The 19,278-nt window shown below is 34.5% G+C and overlaps 1 protein-coding gene across 1 annotated transcript in view; it reads right to left on the reverse strand.

Annotated features, from left to right (window-relative positions):
* Syn (synapsin) overlaps positions 1 to 19,278 on the reverse strand; it is a 56,056-nt gene that overhangs the window by 4,002 nt on the left and 32,776 nt on the right. The window contains exon 6 of the mRNA XM_069042388.1: positions 5,130 to 5,766. Coding sequence (XP_068898489.1) covers positions 5,130 to 5,766 — 637 coding nt within the window. The remainder of the gene's footprint in view (positions 1 to 5,129; positions 5,767 to 19,278) is intronic.

A 19,278-nucleotide genomic window follows, 5' to 3' on the forward strand; every position in this document is an offset into this window, starting at 1 on the left:
AACTGGGACACTTAAAATTTAATCAATGTAAATCAGACCATTGAATTGTCAATATATTTGTCAGTCTCTATATAATATGTCATACTAAACTTAACCTATTTGTGATAAAGCCGTAATTAAACGATGCAAATTTGTAAATTTTGACTTATGTGACTGTCATTTTTGTCCCAGTTTTATTTGTCCATCGACGGTACGTTATTTTTTTTATCCCAAAAGTTTATTTTTGTTTTATTTCCTATTCTCCACAATTTTCTTTTGATTTACTGGGTTTTACCTTTCAATTTTTGAGTTTTTCTTAAATCTATTAAAATCTCAGATGGCGTTTATTTTCTTCAACCTAAAAAAAAGCATTTCTGACATTGTTGTCATGAAATTTTCACAAATTTGTTATTCAAGTTTTCATTTTGTCATTGAAATGCCATTATCGCAAGAAGATTCTGCAAGAGCTATAGCTCTAGTCCACGTGGGCTTCAGCATTCGCGAAGCTGCGAATTCTCTTGGTTTTGCACGATCCAGTGTCCATAGAGCCGTACTTCGTTTTCGTCAGACTGGAGGGTACACCAGAAGACCTGGATCAGGACGTAGAAGAAGTACAAGCGCTCGTGATAATCGATACATTACGATGCTTAGTTTGAGAAATCGGCATATGACGGCAGTTAAGATAAGAAATCAACTGGAAAGGGTATGAGGTCAACGTGAATGAAAGGACTTTTTGCACAGAAACACTTAAATTGGAATTTAGAGCAATGGAAGTCGGTACTCTTTAGCGATGAGTCGAGATTTGCTCTCCGATCTCCAGATGGACGGGCGAGAGTTTGGAGAAGACCAGGAGAACGCTATGCACCTTGCAATTTTTCTGAAAGGCTCAGTTTTAATGGAAGATCAATTATGGTATGGGGAGGTTTTTCTTGGGAAGCCCGTACACAGTTGGTTTTTATTGAAAGAGGCACATTAACAGCCCATAGATATATAGAGGAGGTCCTACAAGACCATGTCGTGGGTTTTGCCCAGTTAGCAGGCGATGGTTTCATTTTCATGCACGACAATGCTCGCCCACTGCTCGAATTGTAACAGATTATATTCATGATGTAGGAATTGATACAATGAACTGGCCAGCACGTAGTCCCGACTTAAACCCCATTGAGCATCTATGGGACGTTGTCGGTAAACAGGTTAGAGCGCGGCGTGGTGAGCTGGTGTCTCTTCAAGAGCTTCGAAGAGTCGTGCAAGAAGAATGGGATAATACGCCTCAAGAAGAAATTCAGCACTTAATCGAGTCAATGCCACGAAGGCTAGAAGCTGTAATAAGGGCAAGAGGCGGGAATACCAAATATTGAATTAAGTAGAGGCGTTCATGTTCCTTGTTTATTTATTTTTTATAATTGTATTTTTATTTTCTGTTGTTAATGTGTTAATTGAAGCCTTTCAAATGACATCTTTGTTAGGTGGTATATTTTTAAGAACAGAATACAAGTAATGACATCATTTTTACTTAATTTTGTAATAATGATTTTAGTATAATATTATTTTTCTTGGTGTCCCACTTTTTTTGCCGGTCAGTGTGTTTTAACTTTTGAACTGTCACATTTGAATTGAACATCAAGGGTAGCAACGTAAAATCGTAAATGTGTTGCCAACCGAACAAAAATAATTTCAATCATTAACAGTCATCCGGTAGGTACAGTCGCGAGCATTAAATCTTAGTCGTCAAGGTCATTTTGAAATTACCCGCTACTGTCACAAATTAAAAATTTTGCCTACTTAATTAGGGCCAATCTCAAAAAAATGTCAATCAAAAAAAATTGTCAAAGTTTTATTCTAAACATTCAAAATTATGGCCCCAATATCGTAAAGCATCGTAAAATATTACAGGTCTCTTCAACGAGCCTGTAAAATTTTACAGGGGTCTACCCGTAACTACTCATTTACTTAGTTACCACAAATGCCTGTAAACTGTCATTTACGTAGATGGAAATACAAATTTTTACTGTGCCAAATACGATATTTTACCACCATATCTATTTTATAATGGCTTAATTTTAATTAAAAAGTGACCATTCAGCATTTTTATTGAACAAAATATAACTGAACGCTTTATTGCTGCCATGTTTTGTACTATTTTATTTTTTTGCGGTTTTTGTCGTTGAATTTGTTTAATAATTTATATGAAGTTTTTTTCCTATACTAAATTGGTGTTTACATTGTTGAATAAAATGAAAACTATGAATTTAAAAATAAAAACTATGAATTTATTTTTGATGGGAATCGTGCTTTTCACTTGACATTCTCTATGTTCATCAATTAAACAGAAGCGCAGTTTTAGTCTTTTGTGCCAGAGAAATAAGAAATAACAAAAAATGAGTAGTCACCAAGCTAGAAAAATTTCATTAGGTTTCGTATAACTTCTCTCGATTTCGGTTCCCATATTTCTTTAATTGTATTGGTGGAATCTACTCAGACAGAATCTCGTATTAATCTTAATCCTAAATAACTTCACAGTTCTCTCTCGTGAAGACTAAGCTTAACCTTAACTGACAGTATTTCCATATCCAAAAACTTGGCCTTCTGAATTATTTTATTACCAACTAAGTAAGAATCATAAATTATTAAAGTAAAAAGTAAGAAGTAAGAGATTAGAACAACTCTGAGAATTTTACTTCTCAACATGATCCCTTAAGACACTAAAAATACGATATTCATGATACTGAAGCTCCTTGATGCTCTTCCAAAAAAATCTTTCGTTCGTATCTCAAGTCTCTTGCTTACCTCTATCATCGCTGCTTCATCATCCCAGAGACCCATGAAGATCATTTTTAATTTGGGGAATGACAACAGTATTTGAAATGCAGCCCTCGTAAGCTGAAACGTTGTCCCGAGGGAACATCACACCTCGTCTTAATTTCCTCCTCTTTTTTCTTTGATAGCATTGAGTGCTTTGTAAATTAATTTAGTGTAACACTCCCTAATTGCATTCTGCCTACGTGGTACTGTCAATTAAATAACGTGCGTTAATTTAAATTTATCCTCAAAGTTGGCGTTGGAGAGTCGAGTGAGAACGTACCACTCGTGTATAAAAGCGTAGATTTAAACAGCTGATCTGTGATCCTTTATCCGTACAGTGCGTTCACAATCGAGTCTTTGAGGATAAATTTAAATGAACGCACGATATGTACCATCAGAATTACAAAAAAAATGGGCTGCAACTGTCCTTGATGAGGTGATGAAAGTTTCGAGGTGGTAATCCAAGTTTAAAATCTCCGACATAAGCTGCAGATTCACTCAAATCCTTGTGGACTTCTTGTGCAGTATTTTATTTTTGCTCATACATATTTTGATTTTATTTATGTTTAAAGAAAGATGAACTTTATTGGACAACTGGTCGGCTAATTCTTAAGCAAAAAAACAATAGAAGAATTCTACATACTTTGTTGCCAATAAATCAAGATTCGTTGTTAAAGAATTCTTTATTGGTCAATCAACACTTTTTACGTTAAGAACAATAAATGAGAAGCACGTTCGTATTATCTGCGCAGTGTATTGGGGAAGATTTTATGTTAATGGCGGTTTTCAAACCAGAATGTCTCTTATCTAGTTCAAAGTACCTACAGGGCGTTCAAAAAAATGTGTGGTCAAGTGACTTTTGTTTCAGTTAGCGTAAACCACCCATGTCAAATGTCATTTAACAAGCTGTGGTGTGAATTATTTCTTTGGGGGAAATACATTTCCAATGAAATGATGATCATGTGTCTGAAGGAAATGTGAAAATATACTATCTAAAAAGTCAATCTGTGTTTGTAAGAAAGAGAGAAAAGTATTTCCAGCTTGACCTTGATTTTTTTTGAACGCTCGTTATTTCCAATAGACACTATTTTAATGCTGACACTGCTCAATTGCGAATTATATTTAAAAATTATTTTTTATTTTCTGTTTAAGTTGAAAACATAAAATTGGAGGTATTTCTGACAAAACTAAATCAATTGGAACATTGAAAATTGTTTTTTCAAATCCATATTTTATTTCCATCGACATAATTTATTAGACATGTTTGGAGACGCTCGGTGAAGGAAAATGAAAATTAATTTAGAAATTCATTTTTGGAATCCCTACAGTTGCTCCGGGAGGTCTGGAGGAAAATTACTTTTTTGCCAAGAAGCCTGAATATTGAAAACAATCTCCATATTCCCAGCTATTGGTTTTCAGATAATTTCTTTTATCTACAGGTGTCCCAAAAGTACCGCCTTTCCTTGAAAGTGCGTCATCTAGAAGTGTTATGGAGTACTGAAAAATAGTGTAAAAAATGCAATATCTACTTCTACGGTGACTCCTGCAATGCTTGAGCGCGTTCACGGCAACATCGTTAAAAGAGCCAACGCATGTTTAGACGCAAATGGGAAAAATTTTGAACATTTATTTTAATAAAATAGTGTTTGTTGATTGTTGTGTTACCTCTCAAATTCATCAAAATGGTTGCCTGGGTATTCAATAATACAATGCTATTACGTATTTCTAGGGAGAGGTAATTCTCAGGTTACAGCGTTGCCTTTTTTATATTTTAAAATTGCGTATATTTCCTAAATGGAGGGTCAGGATTAAAAAAAATATTTTTCCACCACATCACTAAATGACATACTTTCAAGTAAAGGCGGTACTTTTGGGACAGCCTGTATATGTAAATTAACTGGCCGGCTTATATTGAATTAATTAATTACATTTGTTTGTAATTAGATCTGTTGGTAATTCGAAGAAAAAGGAACTTTGATAAAGATAACCAACTTATAATAAAACAAATTTTATACTTCAGAAATCGATAATTAATTGTGCTATATTTTTAAACAAACAAGTGGTGTATTTCAGTAAAGTTGGTTAGGTAATATTTGTTTTCTTCTAGATGGGATGAAATCTGATATAGGAATAAAAACATTTTAATGGAGTTTCCTGCTCAATGTTTTTTGCAAGATTTACCATTATCAATTGTATTTTGAGGAGTTTCCCTAATTTAAAAAGCAGAAGAAAACTTATTAAAGCTCCAAGCTAACACTATTTTTTTTGTTTAGGTCATGACTATTACAAGAATAAAAAAACTGGAACCGGCTAATGAACCTTTTACCCAGAACTGTCCTCGACCTCACCTTGACTGTCCCTCCTGCCGACGCTGGAGAGCGAGGGATGGTCGGAGGCGCTCGGTGGCGGCGTCTCCGAGTGCGTCAAACTCGTCAAGCTGCCCAAAATCCCCCTCGGTCCGACCGGTGGCGGCACCGGCTCCTCGCTGACCGGACTCCTGGGTCTGCAGATGGCCTGCATCCTCGCCGCCACCAGGTCGGCGATGTGCCGCCTGTCCTCCTCCTGGGAGTCGCCCAGCAAGGTGAGAGCGCTGTCGTTCACCTCGATTATAAATTCCCTGCCGTCCTTGCCGACCACCACTTCCAGGGCGCAGATGTCCAGGCCCCCGAACAGGTCGGAGACCTCGTCGATCCAGGCGCGGTACCGTTCCGGCATCGAGATCTGCTCCAGCATCGCTGAGCCGGTGTTGGTCTTCCAGCAGCCGGAGATGGATTTGCGCATGAAGGCCTTGTAGTTGGTGCCGATCTTCTGGACGTGGATGTCGTACTTGGAGTCGACGTAGGGTTCGACCGTGCAGTAGGTGTTGGCGACGGCTACGACGCTGGCCATGTCTTGGAAATCGTTGATGTTGTCCACTTTCACTTTGCCCAGGCCGCCGTGGGCGTGACCGATTTTTAACACTACGGGAAAGCGGGGTGCGGTCATCTGGAAACGAAAGAAGAGACTTCAATCTGGTCCGACTGATTTGATCGATGAAAAGCTGATTACTGCGAAATTGTGTTTCGAGTTTCCTTTTAATTAAGTTTCCAAGTCATAAATTAATTCCGGAGCGAATCGGAGGAACTGATTAATTTTTTCCCAACGACTACGACCCCAACAACAATCACGGCGCCCGACTATCAATTTCGAATTAATCAAAAGCTGCTAAATTTACGCAACAAAAACACAAAAAAGTTATATGTATTCTCTGTCTCTCAAAAAATTTCATCTCTTCTTTTAAATTGTAAATTCGCTAAATCAGATTTTTTCTCATTAGCAATAATCCAAAATTTTCTTTAATAGTTTTTCTGTTATTTGCTATTCAAAAAATTGAGTTTAATGTAATGTAATATTCTTATAGTGGAGCTGTAAAAATACAACATTTTAGGCATTATCTTCCCAATCTTAGCATGTTATAAAAGGCAAAATTTATAGCTGTAATTTATATCTATACAGGGTGTTTTTGAAATACGTGTGTTAATTTTAACCAGTGGAAGAACGCGCCAAATCATGGAACTTTTCTCTATAACATTTTTACGAAAAAGCAATACAAATTGATTTAAAATTTGGAATAAATTAACCATCAAAATGTATACCCGCCAATGGGTAAGGGCGAAAATTTTCTGTTGTGATAGAAACAGACCTTTGTTAAAAAGTTCCATTGTTATAGAAAAAAATAAATAATCAAAATTTAGATTCTCATGGTTACAAAAAATATAAACTAGTTAATCACATAAAACGACTCGTTTAGTAAAAATTGTGGGGCAAAAAATCTTGGAATACTTTTACGAATTTTACAAAATGTTATAGAGAAAATTTTCATAAATTAGCGAGTTCTTTCACTGGTTAAAATTAACACACGTACTTCAGAAACATCCTGTATATGCATTTCTTTAGTGCTTATAAGAAAAAACCTACTGAATATATTTGGATGGGGTTTTCACAAACAGTTGGGTTATTTCTTTAGCTTCACTTTTAGGGTACAAATCATTGCACCACCGTCCAAGGTAGCTGACTAAAAACGTTACAAAAGTAACAAGCATTCCGAACTATTGCCTAGCAAAATAGCTTGTAAATTATAAAGGAGACAATTGGTGCGATTCTGTTTTAAAATTTACCAATATTGCTATATAACAATGTTGCAGTTGCTATGATATGAGGCTGTTGATTGCTTGGATCTATGCAAAATCAATATTGTTCAGTAACAATCTTGCTAAATTTTGAAACCGAATCGCACTAAATATCGAAAAATAAAAAATTTTCAACAAGATTTTGTGTTTCATCATTAGCAAAACTGAGAACTTTCCGAACGGCCTTCGTTCACACAAATTTATTTATTTATTTGGATTGAAGATGAAAAGTAAAGCAATCAGTCACTTTATGAGATAATGAAAAGTGGGAATTGAAATTCGCTGCTAAACAACTTCCCGAAATGAGCAGATAAACTTCTTAGAGCAAATAAAGTGCCAAAAAACGTTGGTGTTTCTTGAAAATGGTTTTTAAACATATTCAAGATAAATAATCTTAAATTAAAAGTGTAAAAAATTGCAAAGCAATTATCTAAACAAATAATGATGTGAGGAAAGATTTGTTGTTTAAGTTGTCTTTTCCGGAAAAGATAATATCTGGACCAGTGATAAATATGTATGTACTAAAGTCCATTTTCTATTTCTTTCCACATAATGTAAAACAAGCTATTGAATTCTTGTACGTATTGTATAAAGCCCGTCCCACTATGCATCTCGCTTTGGCATGTGCAATCAGAGCAAGACGCGAGTTATACGTTTATTATATTAGCGACGTCAAATTTTTAGGTTAGGTTTTAACCACATTTGTGATAATTTTGTTTAATTTAACTGGAAATTTGCACCGTATGATGCCAACGAAAAGCTACACACCAAGTGGACAGATTCGTTTGCAGAACTGAAATGAAAACGGGGGAATAAATTTGCAGAAAAACCAAGAAAACACGAAAGAACGCAACTCAAAACCTCAAAAATTGAAATTTGTAATAACATCTGTCTCATGTTGCCCACAAAAATTTTCGAATATTGGTAGACTACGTCCACTGATAGAATGCGGTTTTTTAAATATCCTTAGATAACATTGAAATATTAACAAAGTAACACATCGAAAATGATACAGAGGTAATTTTTGTTCATGCATTAAATGTTAAATATTAATCTCTTGTTTGTGTTTAGCCATTTCCGAAAAAAGCTGGATATTTTAATTTCATTAGCCAGCTTTTTTCAGAAATTCGAAAATGTATTGTGGGTTGCATTTGTAATTCCGTCGGGCACATTATCACTCGTGAAATATCCTGTGATAATAAAAACTAATATATTACTCCTACTATACTGAAGTTTTCTTTCGTCTTTCCTAAGTGCAAACATGCAGAACAATAATAAAACATCACGTGTAAACCTACTTTTTCCATTTTTTTAAATTTCGCGCCGGATCTATTTGTTGTAGCGTAGAGTGAATTTTTTTAGTAACATTTATGTCAAGCAATCTATGAGTGGACAGAGTTTAGCACCATGCACTGCTGTCAAATGTCAAAAGCAGACGCAGGACGCAGGTCATGTCGACTTCTTGATCTGGACTATGCTCATCGGACTATAATTAAAAAAATGGATTGTAACTATAAAAGCATATAAGGAGATTGCAACTTTTATCAGGAAATATCATTCCGATGGAAATTATGTTGTTCGTTGCAAAACTATTTTAATAGAGAGAATTTAAACCTCGTTGTAATAAAATAACCAAATTTTCCAACGATTTTTAGTCGATTTTATTTATCATACAGTGATAAGTAAAAAAAAAGTAAAATCAGTTTCGTTATGAACATCCTTTTGGACCTCGCGGGGCTAGTAATAAAATGAAGTGAATTAAAGTAATAAAAGAAATAATAAGGAGAAGATATCTCCACTACCGCTATAAGAAGAAGAAAAATGAACAAGAGCACTTCCGAATGAGGGGGTGGCTGAATGAGGAATGTGGCGTTTTTAAAGGGTGTAGAAAATACCCCTATATATTAGAGTTTATTATACTTTAAAATACCATCAAGTTAGAAACTATACCTCTCTTATATAAAGGTTTCACTGTTTTGCTAATTTATCGCTTCACTGAAATTTCATTTATTAAATTTATCCCAAATGATTCTATTTTAATTAAATTTACATAAATTTTCATTTCAAAGTTTCATAGTCGCTAGACCAAGAAATAGCAGAGTGATTATTTAGCTTTGTGTTCAATGGATAGATGAATAAGTGTTCAAATAAATTTGTAGTTTTTCTTTCTTTCCCAAACGTTGACAAATCCTTTAGATTTGATTTTTCTGAGCCCTTCTATTATTGTTGTGATAAATGACAAATTGAAGTTTTCGGTTTATTTTCTATCTCTTTCAACAGTTTTTGAAACGTCATACGTTAACGCAAACAAAAGCTACACATTATATCGGGGGTTCATTTAAATTTATCCTCAAAGTTGGTATTGAAGACGGATTACCTAAATCTAACCTCACTGTTTGCGTTGTTTGTGTTTTTAGAATAAGGCCGGCTTGAGATATGACATTTGGTGGGGGAAATCTACGCGGACAAAATATCCCAGTGGCGTGGCAAAACCGGTCACAACAGAGAATAGCGGTTACAGAAACAATCAGCTGATTTTTAATCTGTTGAACACCCCTATTTGACGAAAGATGGACTCGTCCGACTGTTTTCCGTCTACGCACACCCCCACCAACTGTCATATCTCAGGCCGGCACCACTCTACTCTGCAGACGGACTTGTGGTGCGTTCAGAATCGACTCTTCAACGCCAACTTTGAGAATACGTTAACACCCGGGTTTTCACAAACAAAGAAATGTTGCATTACACCTGTCATTGCCAAGCTTTTCATAAAATGTGTGTTGTTATTAATGTATCTCCTAAAACCAGAAGTGTTGAAGAATTGAAAAAAATGTCAAGAGCCGCGTCTTTTAAATATGTATTTCACATTTCTTATTTTGACAAGTAAAACATTAGGTACAAGGGAGAGTGAAGAAAATTCCAAAATACAAATTTAATTTTCGGATTAATTTTGCTCTGCAACGTAAACATCGATTAACAGCTCTGCTACATTTTCTCCTGCTACTGTTATGCTGTTATGTTTTACAAAGTTTTCTGCCGCATTAATAATAAAAATAGCATTGCCAAATTTAGATCATCTGGATTAATTGTCAGTTATTATTTTTCGAATGCTCCAGAATTCAACATGCTTTATTAATTTATTGTTTAACGTTGCTTTCTTAATACACTTTAATTCTGTAAATAAACGAGTCCCAGACGAATCATAAACGAGTTCCACGCTCACGCTGTACCGACGTTTATTCAGTAAACAACATTATTTTCCTAACATAAAACAAATTTCAATAATTTTGTATCTTATTTGTATTTCGCGAACAAATACGCTTATCGCATGATACAGCAAAATTGATGCGGATTTTCCAACTTGAAAATTTTTATTCATCATCACTGGGTTCCATATTGTGAATAACATTTTATTCCTTTAGACTGAGAGATTTATTATTATTTCCATTTTTTATCATTAGTTAATCCGAATAAAAAAATAAAAATCGTGTAACAAAAGTTAGTAACAAAAATAGAAAACTGGTTTAAGATATCGCCAAAATTGTCAAAAGCGTTAATATTGGAAATATTTTTTCATCATTTATTTTCCTTATGTCATGTGGAAACAAAAAATCAGGAAGACTAAATAAAAGATATTCTTCAACATAATCGTCAACATTTGATGCTTTGACGTCCCTAGAAAAATTCTTTTGATTGTGCCTCGAGCCACTCATTTACTCTGTCATCATTGCTTCATCGTCCGGAAAATGAATACCACCAAGGGAATAAACGGTAATCACTGGGGGCTAATAAGCAAATAGAGGGGTTGCTCCGATATATTGAAACCGGTATTATAATAACAGTCATAGAAGCACCGATAGCTCTTGCGAGCCGGAGTGTTGGAGTGGAATTTCATGTATAAGCACCTGGACTGACCATTACCGCTTCGCCACCAATTTTTATTTTGTAAAGCATGCAGGTGTAAAATTCAAGCTTTCCGAATTCTCTTAATTTTAAATCCTACATCGCATAAAAATTTTGATTCTTACGAAATTCGCTACACTGTCAAAAACTATATAATATCAGATTTCTTTGTTCTGGAAAGCAATAAATACTGAAAGTCGGAAAGTAAAAAGTTGGGAATAAAATTTGGAAGTTCCTGATGTCTGTGTTCCTTTAAAAAAAGAAGTCCTCATACTCTATTGATAAGCAAGAACCGTCACGCGACTCACATAAAAGAGAAGTTTCAAACTGAACCGTCTGATTCCCTTTTTCCCCTTTTTGTAACCTTTGATTCAATTAAGTCCGCCATTAATGCACGGTTTCCAATATCGCATTCCTTTCGCGTTCTTTTCATGACCCGTCTGAAATATTCCTCGCTTAAAATGCACTTAAAATAGCATTCGCAGTGCGTACTGTTTCACACAAAAAATGCCATTAACCAATATTCGACGAGTTAAACATAATCAAGTCACGTCACAACTGTCTGTTGATGCTTTAAACATGGGCCACCCTTGTAAATTATTAAGTTCCATTTTCACCCCATCCTTATCAGACCGCCCCGATTCGGGTCCGGGAGCTCGAGGACACAGCCCGAATCGATCGGCCGGATTAAAATGGATGTGAGAATTCCACTATTTATTACGACATTATTATTCATTTCAATGTCAAGCCAGTCTTAAAATAGCCGTGGAAAGCTCCTGATCGAGAAAAAATTCTTGAAATAGCACTTTCCTGAAGCGACGTCTAAATTTAGGCGACGTAAACAGTGTGCAAATTGCGAGATGCATCTTCTTCGCCCACACGCGACGCTGATGAATTTTTATCGGTCGATTAGGTAATTAAAATAAAAGAGCGAAACCGCTCACGGCATGGCTGCATTATCTCCGTCCCGTGGGGCACGTCGTGCAGATTCCAGCCGACCTCGCGCCGAAGATAGTCTTTCTCGCGGCGAAAAAGTCCGGACGCCGGAGTGTTCAACCGGAATTGGTAATTAACCTCGACAAACGGCCGGCTCTTAAACCATATTGGCTATGCTAAGTTTATGAGGCCCCTGGGGGTGCAATCAACCCCTCGGATGCCTCACCCGGGAGCGGCTTGCATACGAAAGTAGCCCCGGTCCCCGGATGTGACGATTTACTGGAGTTTTGTTGCATGTTTTCGCGTTCGAAGTTTGACATCATCTGCTGTTTCATTTTCAGGCTGACGTTAAGGTAGGCGCTCACTAATCGGCATCGTACGCGCTGCCATTTGTACTGTTCCGGTGGTGATCGTGATGAAACAAACCGACAATTCTTACACTGACTCACGCACGATACGCCAATTAATAAAAGATAATCATAACAACAATAATAATCTATTGACTACCTTCCGATGAATTGAGTGCAAATATAACGGGCCTTCAAATAAATTTATATTTAGAGCAACCTATGGAAATTCAGTTGTTTGCAACATTGTTCCAGCATAGAAAATGACACAAGAAACGTCTGACATTTTAACGAAATAAAATTAGGTTAGAAAATATTTTTCATTTTTGTAGTGCATTATCCCTATTCCCCCTCCACGGAATATGATAATATGAAATTGGGAAGAAACTTACTATGTAACCTGTGGAGAATAATTGGTTACCTACAAAAATTGCTTTATACCTACTCTAAATATATATTTATTTGAAGACCCGATAGTAACAAAATTAACAAATTCACTTAAATAATTTCACAGATTATTAATTTAAAATTAAATCTAATTCGTCGCCTGCGCTGGGAACAAATGTAGACAGGTTTTTTAAAAAGGGTGATTTGTTTGATGCATAGGTACGATATGAGTTAGTGAATCCGAACCTTTAGATATTCTGAAATTTATTTCGTCGAAAATGTTCTTATCAGACATTAAATTTAAAAAATCTTAACTAAATATTGTCATTTAATTGTTTCAAACGATTAAGAATGTCGCCGCCACAATAATTTTCACAAAGAGAAATAATAACTTCTTATCACCGCAATAATTGCACTATTAATCTTGTTAAACTTGAAATTTGTGCCACAGTTAAAATACTTTCTCGGCACGAGTTCTGAAAGAAATCCTCGAAGAGAGAGACGTAGAAAATTGAAAGAATTATTGAATGAAGGGCAAAGAATGCTAAAAAAATAGGAAAAGCAGCTCAAAGGTAAGTATGTACTTATTAAGGATTTTTAGTACCTGAGATAACTTGATATGTTTTTCATTAGTTTCTTGATATTATTAATACTGAAAAGAATATTTTTCTGTTGCCAAAATTAATTTACGAACCAAAAGTACCAGATGTGGTAGCCTTCCATCTTGTTAAATCCAATTAGTTGTCTAGTTTTTATTTCATTTACAACACCGGGTCCACCAATACATCAAATTGTACTCATCAACAATCGTGATTCCAGTGTTTGTTTCTGTTTTTAAACGACATTTGGGTCCAGATTTTGATTTCTTTCGAAAATTTGTTAAAACAAAATCACCAACTTTGTCGATCTGTTATGAAATTAATAAAATAAAAGTCATACTTTTCGATTGTAATTTCAGTTTCAAAAACGCCACTTTAACGCACTAGTGGACAACACTTTTTTGACACCAGCGTGACAAGATATTTATAAAATAAAAAATCAAATCAAAGACAAACTTTCATTGTCTTACTTGCAGTAATGTCTTGGATGGTTTGATTATGAATTTAGAATCTGTTATATTTTGACATTATATACAAGTGACCCAAAAAATACCATAGCTCCCTTATTTATCGGATTTTAATTATCTATATACCAAATTAAATGGTTGTGAATAGGCTACCAAATGGACTAATAAAAAATCACGTAAAGGCCCAAGGAGTTCAAGGCTAAACTGTCAAAATATTTTGAGTTATTTTGAGTATAGGCGATAGCAGTGTTTCTTTTTACATGTTTTTTTTGTATTTTTGCTATGTAAGTGTATACTTGTATTCAGAATGAAAATCTCTATCAGAATGACTAAAAAAAGTATGTGTTCGAATTTAAAAAAATATTTTGACAGTTGAGCCTTGAAGGCCATACATGATTTTATTACGACATTTTGTAGCTTGTTCACAACCCTTTAATTTGGTGTATAGATAATTAAAATCCTCCGATAAATAAGGGAGCTATAGTTTCGTATTTTAAAGGACACTCTGTATATATTGAATTAATTATTCCAGGAAAAGTCCAAATGTTTAAATATTTTTCAATATCTGAACATTAGAAGAGAAAAACCTTTGTAAGGTACTTGAAAAGTATGTTTAAAGCGCTTCTATTAAACATGTATTTTTCGCAACTAGTGCCGTAAGTAGTTATTATAATATGTATTATGAATTCTAAAGGTCCTTCATCACTTTCTCAAAAATGTTCTAAAAGAAAACGATTTTTACTTTAAAAGAGTATTTCTTATCACATATTATATCCCAAGTGCAAAATATTTTATCAGAAATTTTTTTGCTAATGAACGAAAACATCCATAAATGAGGTCAGAAGACCAATTATTAGCAAATAAGAGCACGAGACGAAGTCAAGGGCTTTTATTTGATAATAATTGGTCTTCTGACCGAATAATTTACGGATGTTTGAGTTCATTAGCAAAAAAATTTCCGATATTAAAATTTTGCACGAGGGGTATACGGCTGATTATTTCCTGAATAGAATGAAACCAAACGCATTATTTCCAATCCTTTTTATTCAAAATAATTTAAAAAAAAAATCAGGTACTGACATTTTTTATCAGATTATTGCACATGTGCATTTTAGAGAAATTTTATCGGGTTATTTTTTGTTTTCTCGTTTTGATTGGTCAATATTTGTCACGCAATTGGTTGCTAAACACATGAAGGAAATAATCTTGTTTATTCATTTAAGTCGCGTTTCATTGGTGCAAATTTGATTTTTTTTTAATTTTGAAATCAAATTTTTATTTATTTCTTTTCAGTTATATCGGGTGTCTCATTATAATAAATGTTTACCTAAATAACATGAAAAACCTGTTATTTTCTGAAAGATGATATTTAGTACTTCTTTGCAGTTAAGTTTAAAATTAAATTAGCTAAGCAACTATTACTTTTTATATAATTTTTTATTGATTGTTTTTAAAATTCCTAATTAAATAATTTCATAAACTATTCAATTGTGAAATAACATAATTATTTCTCTAAATCTCCAAATGGTCACTTTAATAGAGCTCTAGTTATTACAACTTCCCACACATACACAATTTTTCAAAAATGTTTCAGTAGAAAATTAATTCAATTAGAAATTTGTAACGATTTTCAAATGAATCAAATCAGCTCTGATAAACTACGTATGTACTAATAAAAGAGTAAAAAATTACGTTAAAACAAGAAATTTTGAATTCTGCCAACTTACAATCTCGATTTAAATTTTCCTTAAAAAATTATCTCTATACTTCTCACTGTTTAAATTCAAAGTATTTAAACGATAACTTGTCTGTCCCTTTTTGCGCAAATGAAATATTTCCCCCCTGAAGCGTAACTCCCTGATTTCCAATACCTACCCCAAAATAAAACTTAGATTTATCAGAACTTTCTCCAATCTCGCACCCGTCCAAAACTTAAATTAATTTCCATTAGCAGAGTGCGCCCTAAACCGCAAACAAACCCAAATAAGGCAAAGCTCGTTCCGTTGCTGGCTTCCGTTTTCGACACGAAAAATAAATTCCTCTCAGAAAAAGACCTCTTTAACAAGAATAAATATCCAACTCTACAACATATTTACCGATTCGATTTCATCATGGAATAATAAAAAAAAAAGTTTCTCTTGTTTACGACGCAAAACAGGCGTGCCTTTTGTATTTTAAAGCTTCTGAACAATTTCAATAACGCGAAGTGTGAAAGATTTACATATTGTCGATATTAATAAGGATAAACAAGATAAAGGTGGTCTGATACTTCCCCACAAATTTAAATTGTTTCAGGTGGCGTGAAACCGCACAAAAGAAATATTTATTACAACGGAGGGTGAGCTTTCTTTGCGGGGGCTTTTGTTCACTCAAAAAATAGTGAATTAATTTGAATTTTTATAGTGCCGACGCTTAAATCGTCAGAATAATTCAAAAGCTTTCGTCGACCGTGACAGATTTTGGAATTTTCACACACGAAAGTCCAACGACACATCTGAAAAATGTGAAGGACGTCTGCGATTAATGACGGGCCAGTTGTTATCGGACCACCTATACATCAGTTCAGAGATTAAGCGAATTACGTCATCAGTGATTGATATCTCTTGATACTGGGAATATTCCTACTACATTTCCACATATTATTATTTATCACATGACTCATGTGATGTATCAAATATGAATGAAAAGTTTGGAATTCACATTTTCTCTGGTCTAAATATAGACCTCTGTGTGATTACTTCAACCCCTCCACGACTTAAAAAAACAAAGGAGTGTTCGCCCACGCTCCTCTTGCAATTAAAAAAAAAAGTTCTTGTGAAAAAGAGGTCGTCGCACTTGTTTAAAGCAAATTAGCAAACCAAATCCAACCGATGTAACAAGTGAAAAATTCCACATTGTTGGCATTGATGATGCGGTTAGTAATCGATGAAAGCATCACGTAATTAATCGATTAGCGATTAATCGATGAATGATTTATTGTGCGTCGTTCGTCACGATCAATTTGCTCAAAAAAGTGGTTCCCTCGTCGGTAATCAATTACGAATTAAGAGACGACAATGCTGTCAATAGGGTTCGGATTGTGACCGCATATGGCGTCCCGTTCATCGCAAACAAAAGCGAATCATCCCCGACCGACTAGATCGCTTTATTGCGAACATTCTGACAGATTTCGCTGCTGCGGTGTTATCGTCTGCACGACTGGAAAAAATGTAAATCGACCGCAAATGCAGGTGCAAGGAAGAAATTACGGTTGGACATCGTAAAAAACGAATGATAAAGTCGAGCCAATAAAAAAAGAAATTAATCGAAACGTTGGTCCAACTTCAAAGTTGTGGCCGGTTTAACAGGCACTTTTGCGTATTTTTAATTTTTACATCTGGGCCGGGTCGCGAGTTATTGGCGTTTTTATGTTTGACGTGCAAGAACGAACGACCGGAGCTAGGACGAGGAAAAGTTGGAATCTCCTCGTTATTAAAATATCTTTGGCGTGATAACAGACTATGTAAATTCCGTTCGTTAATAGATGTTTGTGAGCACACTTGAGTCGCTTTATTACGATTTATTGCGAGTGGGGTTTCTTATATTCCGCGATTTCGCGTCTTTATGTCAGTTATTCACGGTTTACGTGGAATTTATGCGTCGAGACGGATTCGCGACGGGCACATCGGAAGAATCAAATTTTACGACGTCTCCAACTTCGAACGAGAACGTTTCATATTTTTTGGTCACTGGAAGTTTTAGGGGTTCGGAGGGAGAACTGGAGTCGAGTTGAAATAATAGCGGTTGTGAAGTTGTGAAGGTATCTGAACGGAAAACGTTTCACTTTTGAAAGATGGAGTCGCTCAAGTGTTTTCACAGCAAACAGGGCGAACAATGCGAAAGAAACAATATTTGCCGTTGCTATGCGGTGGTTATTTTGTGCGCAATATTGGAGTCTGTTTTTCCGGAAAATAATTAAGGATGTCTTCATATTGCAATTAATTGTGAAAGGTGATAACAATGAGCAAAATGACAGTACAATTTGGAATTGCAATTGCAAACGATGTTAAATAAATCATTAAAGCTAAGAACTCATTAATTTCATCTCCAAAAAATATTGTTATGATCTACATTACCTCATAAATTGAATATTAATCGTAATTCAAGTTTAAAAAAATTATTACGCATTTTTTTATCTTACAAGTGTAGATTTTGAGCTACCTTAGACTATTGATTCCGGTGACAGAAGTCAAATTTTAATCACAAGTGAGATAAAGTACTCACTAGTGAGTAAATTTGACAGCTGCAATTTAACTTGACATAAAGTACTCACAAGTGACTAAATTTGACAGCTGTCATTTTACTTGAATGAAACTTCATTTCTTGGATTTTTTTGCAATAGTTGCACCTGTAAGATAAAACGTCGTATATCACACGTGATCGAAATGCCATTATGAAACTCGTGAGAAGTGTCCCACTCGTGCCCGAGCGCACTCGTCGGTCAAAATTCTCACTCTTGTATAATGATGCATTTCTATCACTTATAATATAATATACTATTTTTTAATTATTATAAAAGAAGATTCTCAACTTAGCTATGATGAACAAAAAACATAAGTAACATTCAAAAATGCATACAGGGTGTCTTAAAATTCACGAATTCCGAATTCAGAACGTGGTAGGGAAGGACCCAGTGGAGCTCGAAAAATACTTTGAAAAAAAAAATGAAGAAGATATAAGCACTTTAATTTTGTTCAATACATAGCAGTCTTCATATCCACAGTGACAAAATACTATTCCAGCTACGTTGCCGTTCCATTTTTAAGAAAAATTACAAAAATTTTATTTTTTTTTTACTCCAAAGTAAAGCTATTTTTCAAAAAATTATTTTACGTTATTATTTTCCACAATCATTTACACCATAAATTACAATAAACACTGCACGTTTCAGCCTGTATTTGAAGAAAACGCACTTCAAAAAGTGCACCTTCAGACCAATGTATCTTTGTGGGGGGAGTCCCGTTTTTGTTTAATTTCCATATTTGGACTACTGAAGTGATCCCCTACAAAGCTCTGAATTCGGAATTCGCGAATTTTGAGACACACTGTTTTGTTAATTTGCTTATTTTTTTATTATTTTGTTGTTACATATCTACTATTTATTGCAATGCGAGTTTTGAATAAAAATTCAAATAAAACAATTGCTTGATAAAAGAAGGATATTTTATTCAAAAAATAGAAATTACGCCAACTGCTGGAAATAAATATACACAATGGTAATAAAAGTGGCCTTAAAATTAAATTTTACATTTATATCTAGTGTCAGAAATGGTAGTTGCCTATTGAAAAAATGAAGTTTTCGATATTTTTTGATTATCAACTTTGAAAAATTGCAGTAGGCGTATGAAACATAAAAAAATGTCACTAATGGCACAGAAGATCGGCCAAACCCTTAGGATTTAAATAGAAAAAACAAATAAATGGTTCAGGAATTACAATTTTTTTAATAAAGCCCTGCAACCTCGTTCTTAAAATTTATACAACATTAACCTTCATACATTTTTTTTTTATTTTTCATGCAATCACGCTATAATCTTCAAAAATATTTTTGACGGAATGTTACATGATAAAAAACAAAATATCAACTGATTTAAAATTAATTCCTTTTAAAAACATCAAAAATTAACATTTTTGAAGATTGATGGATAAG

Source organism: Tenebrio molitor, chromosome 3, assembly GCF_963966145.1.
Source record: "Tenebrio molitor chromosome 3, icTenMoli1.1, whole genome shotgun sequence".
NCBI classification, from domain to species: domain Eukaryota; kingdom Metazoa; phylum Arthropoda; class Insecta; order Coleoptera; family Tenebrionidae; genus Tenebrio; species Tenebrio molitor.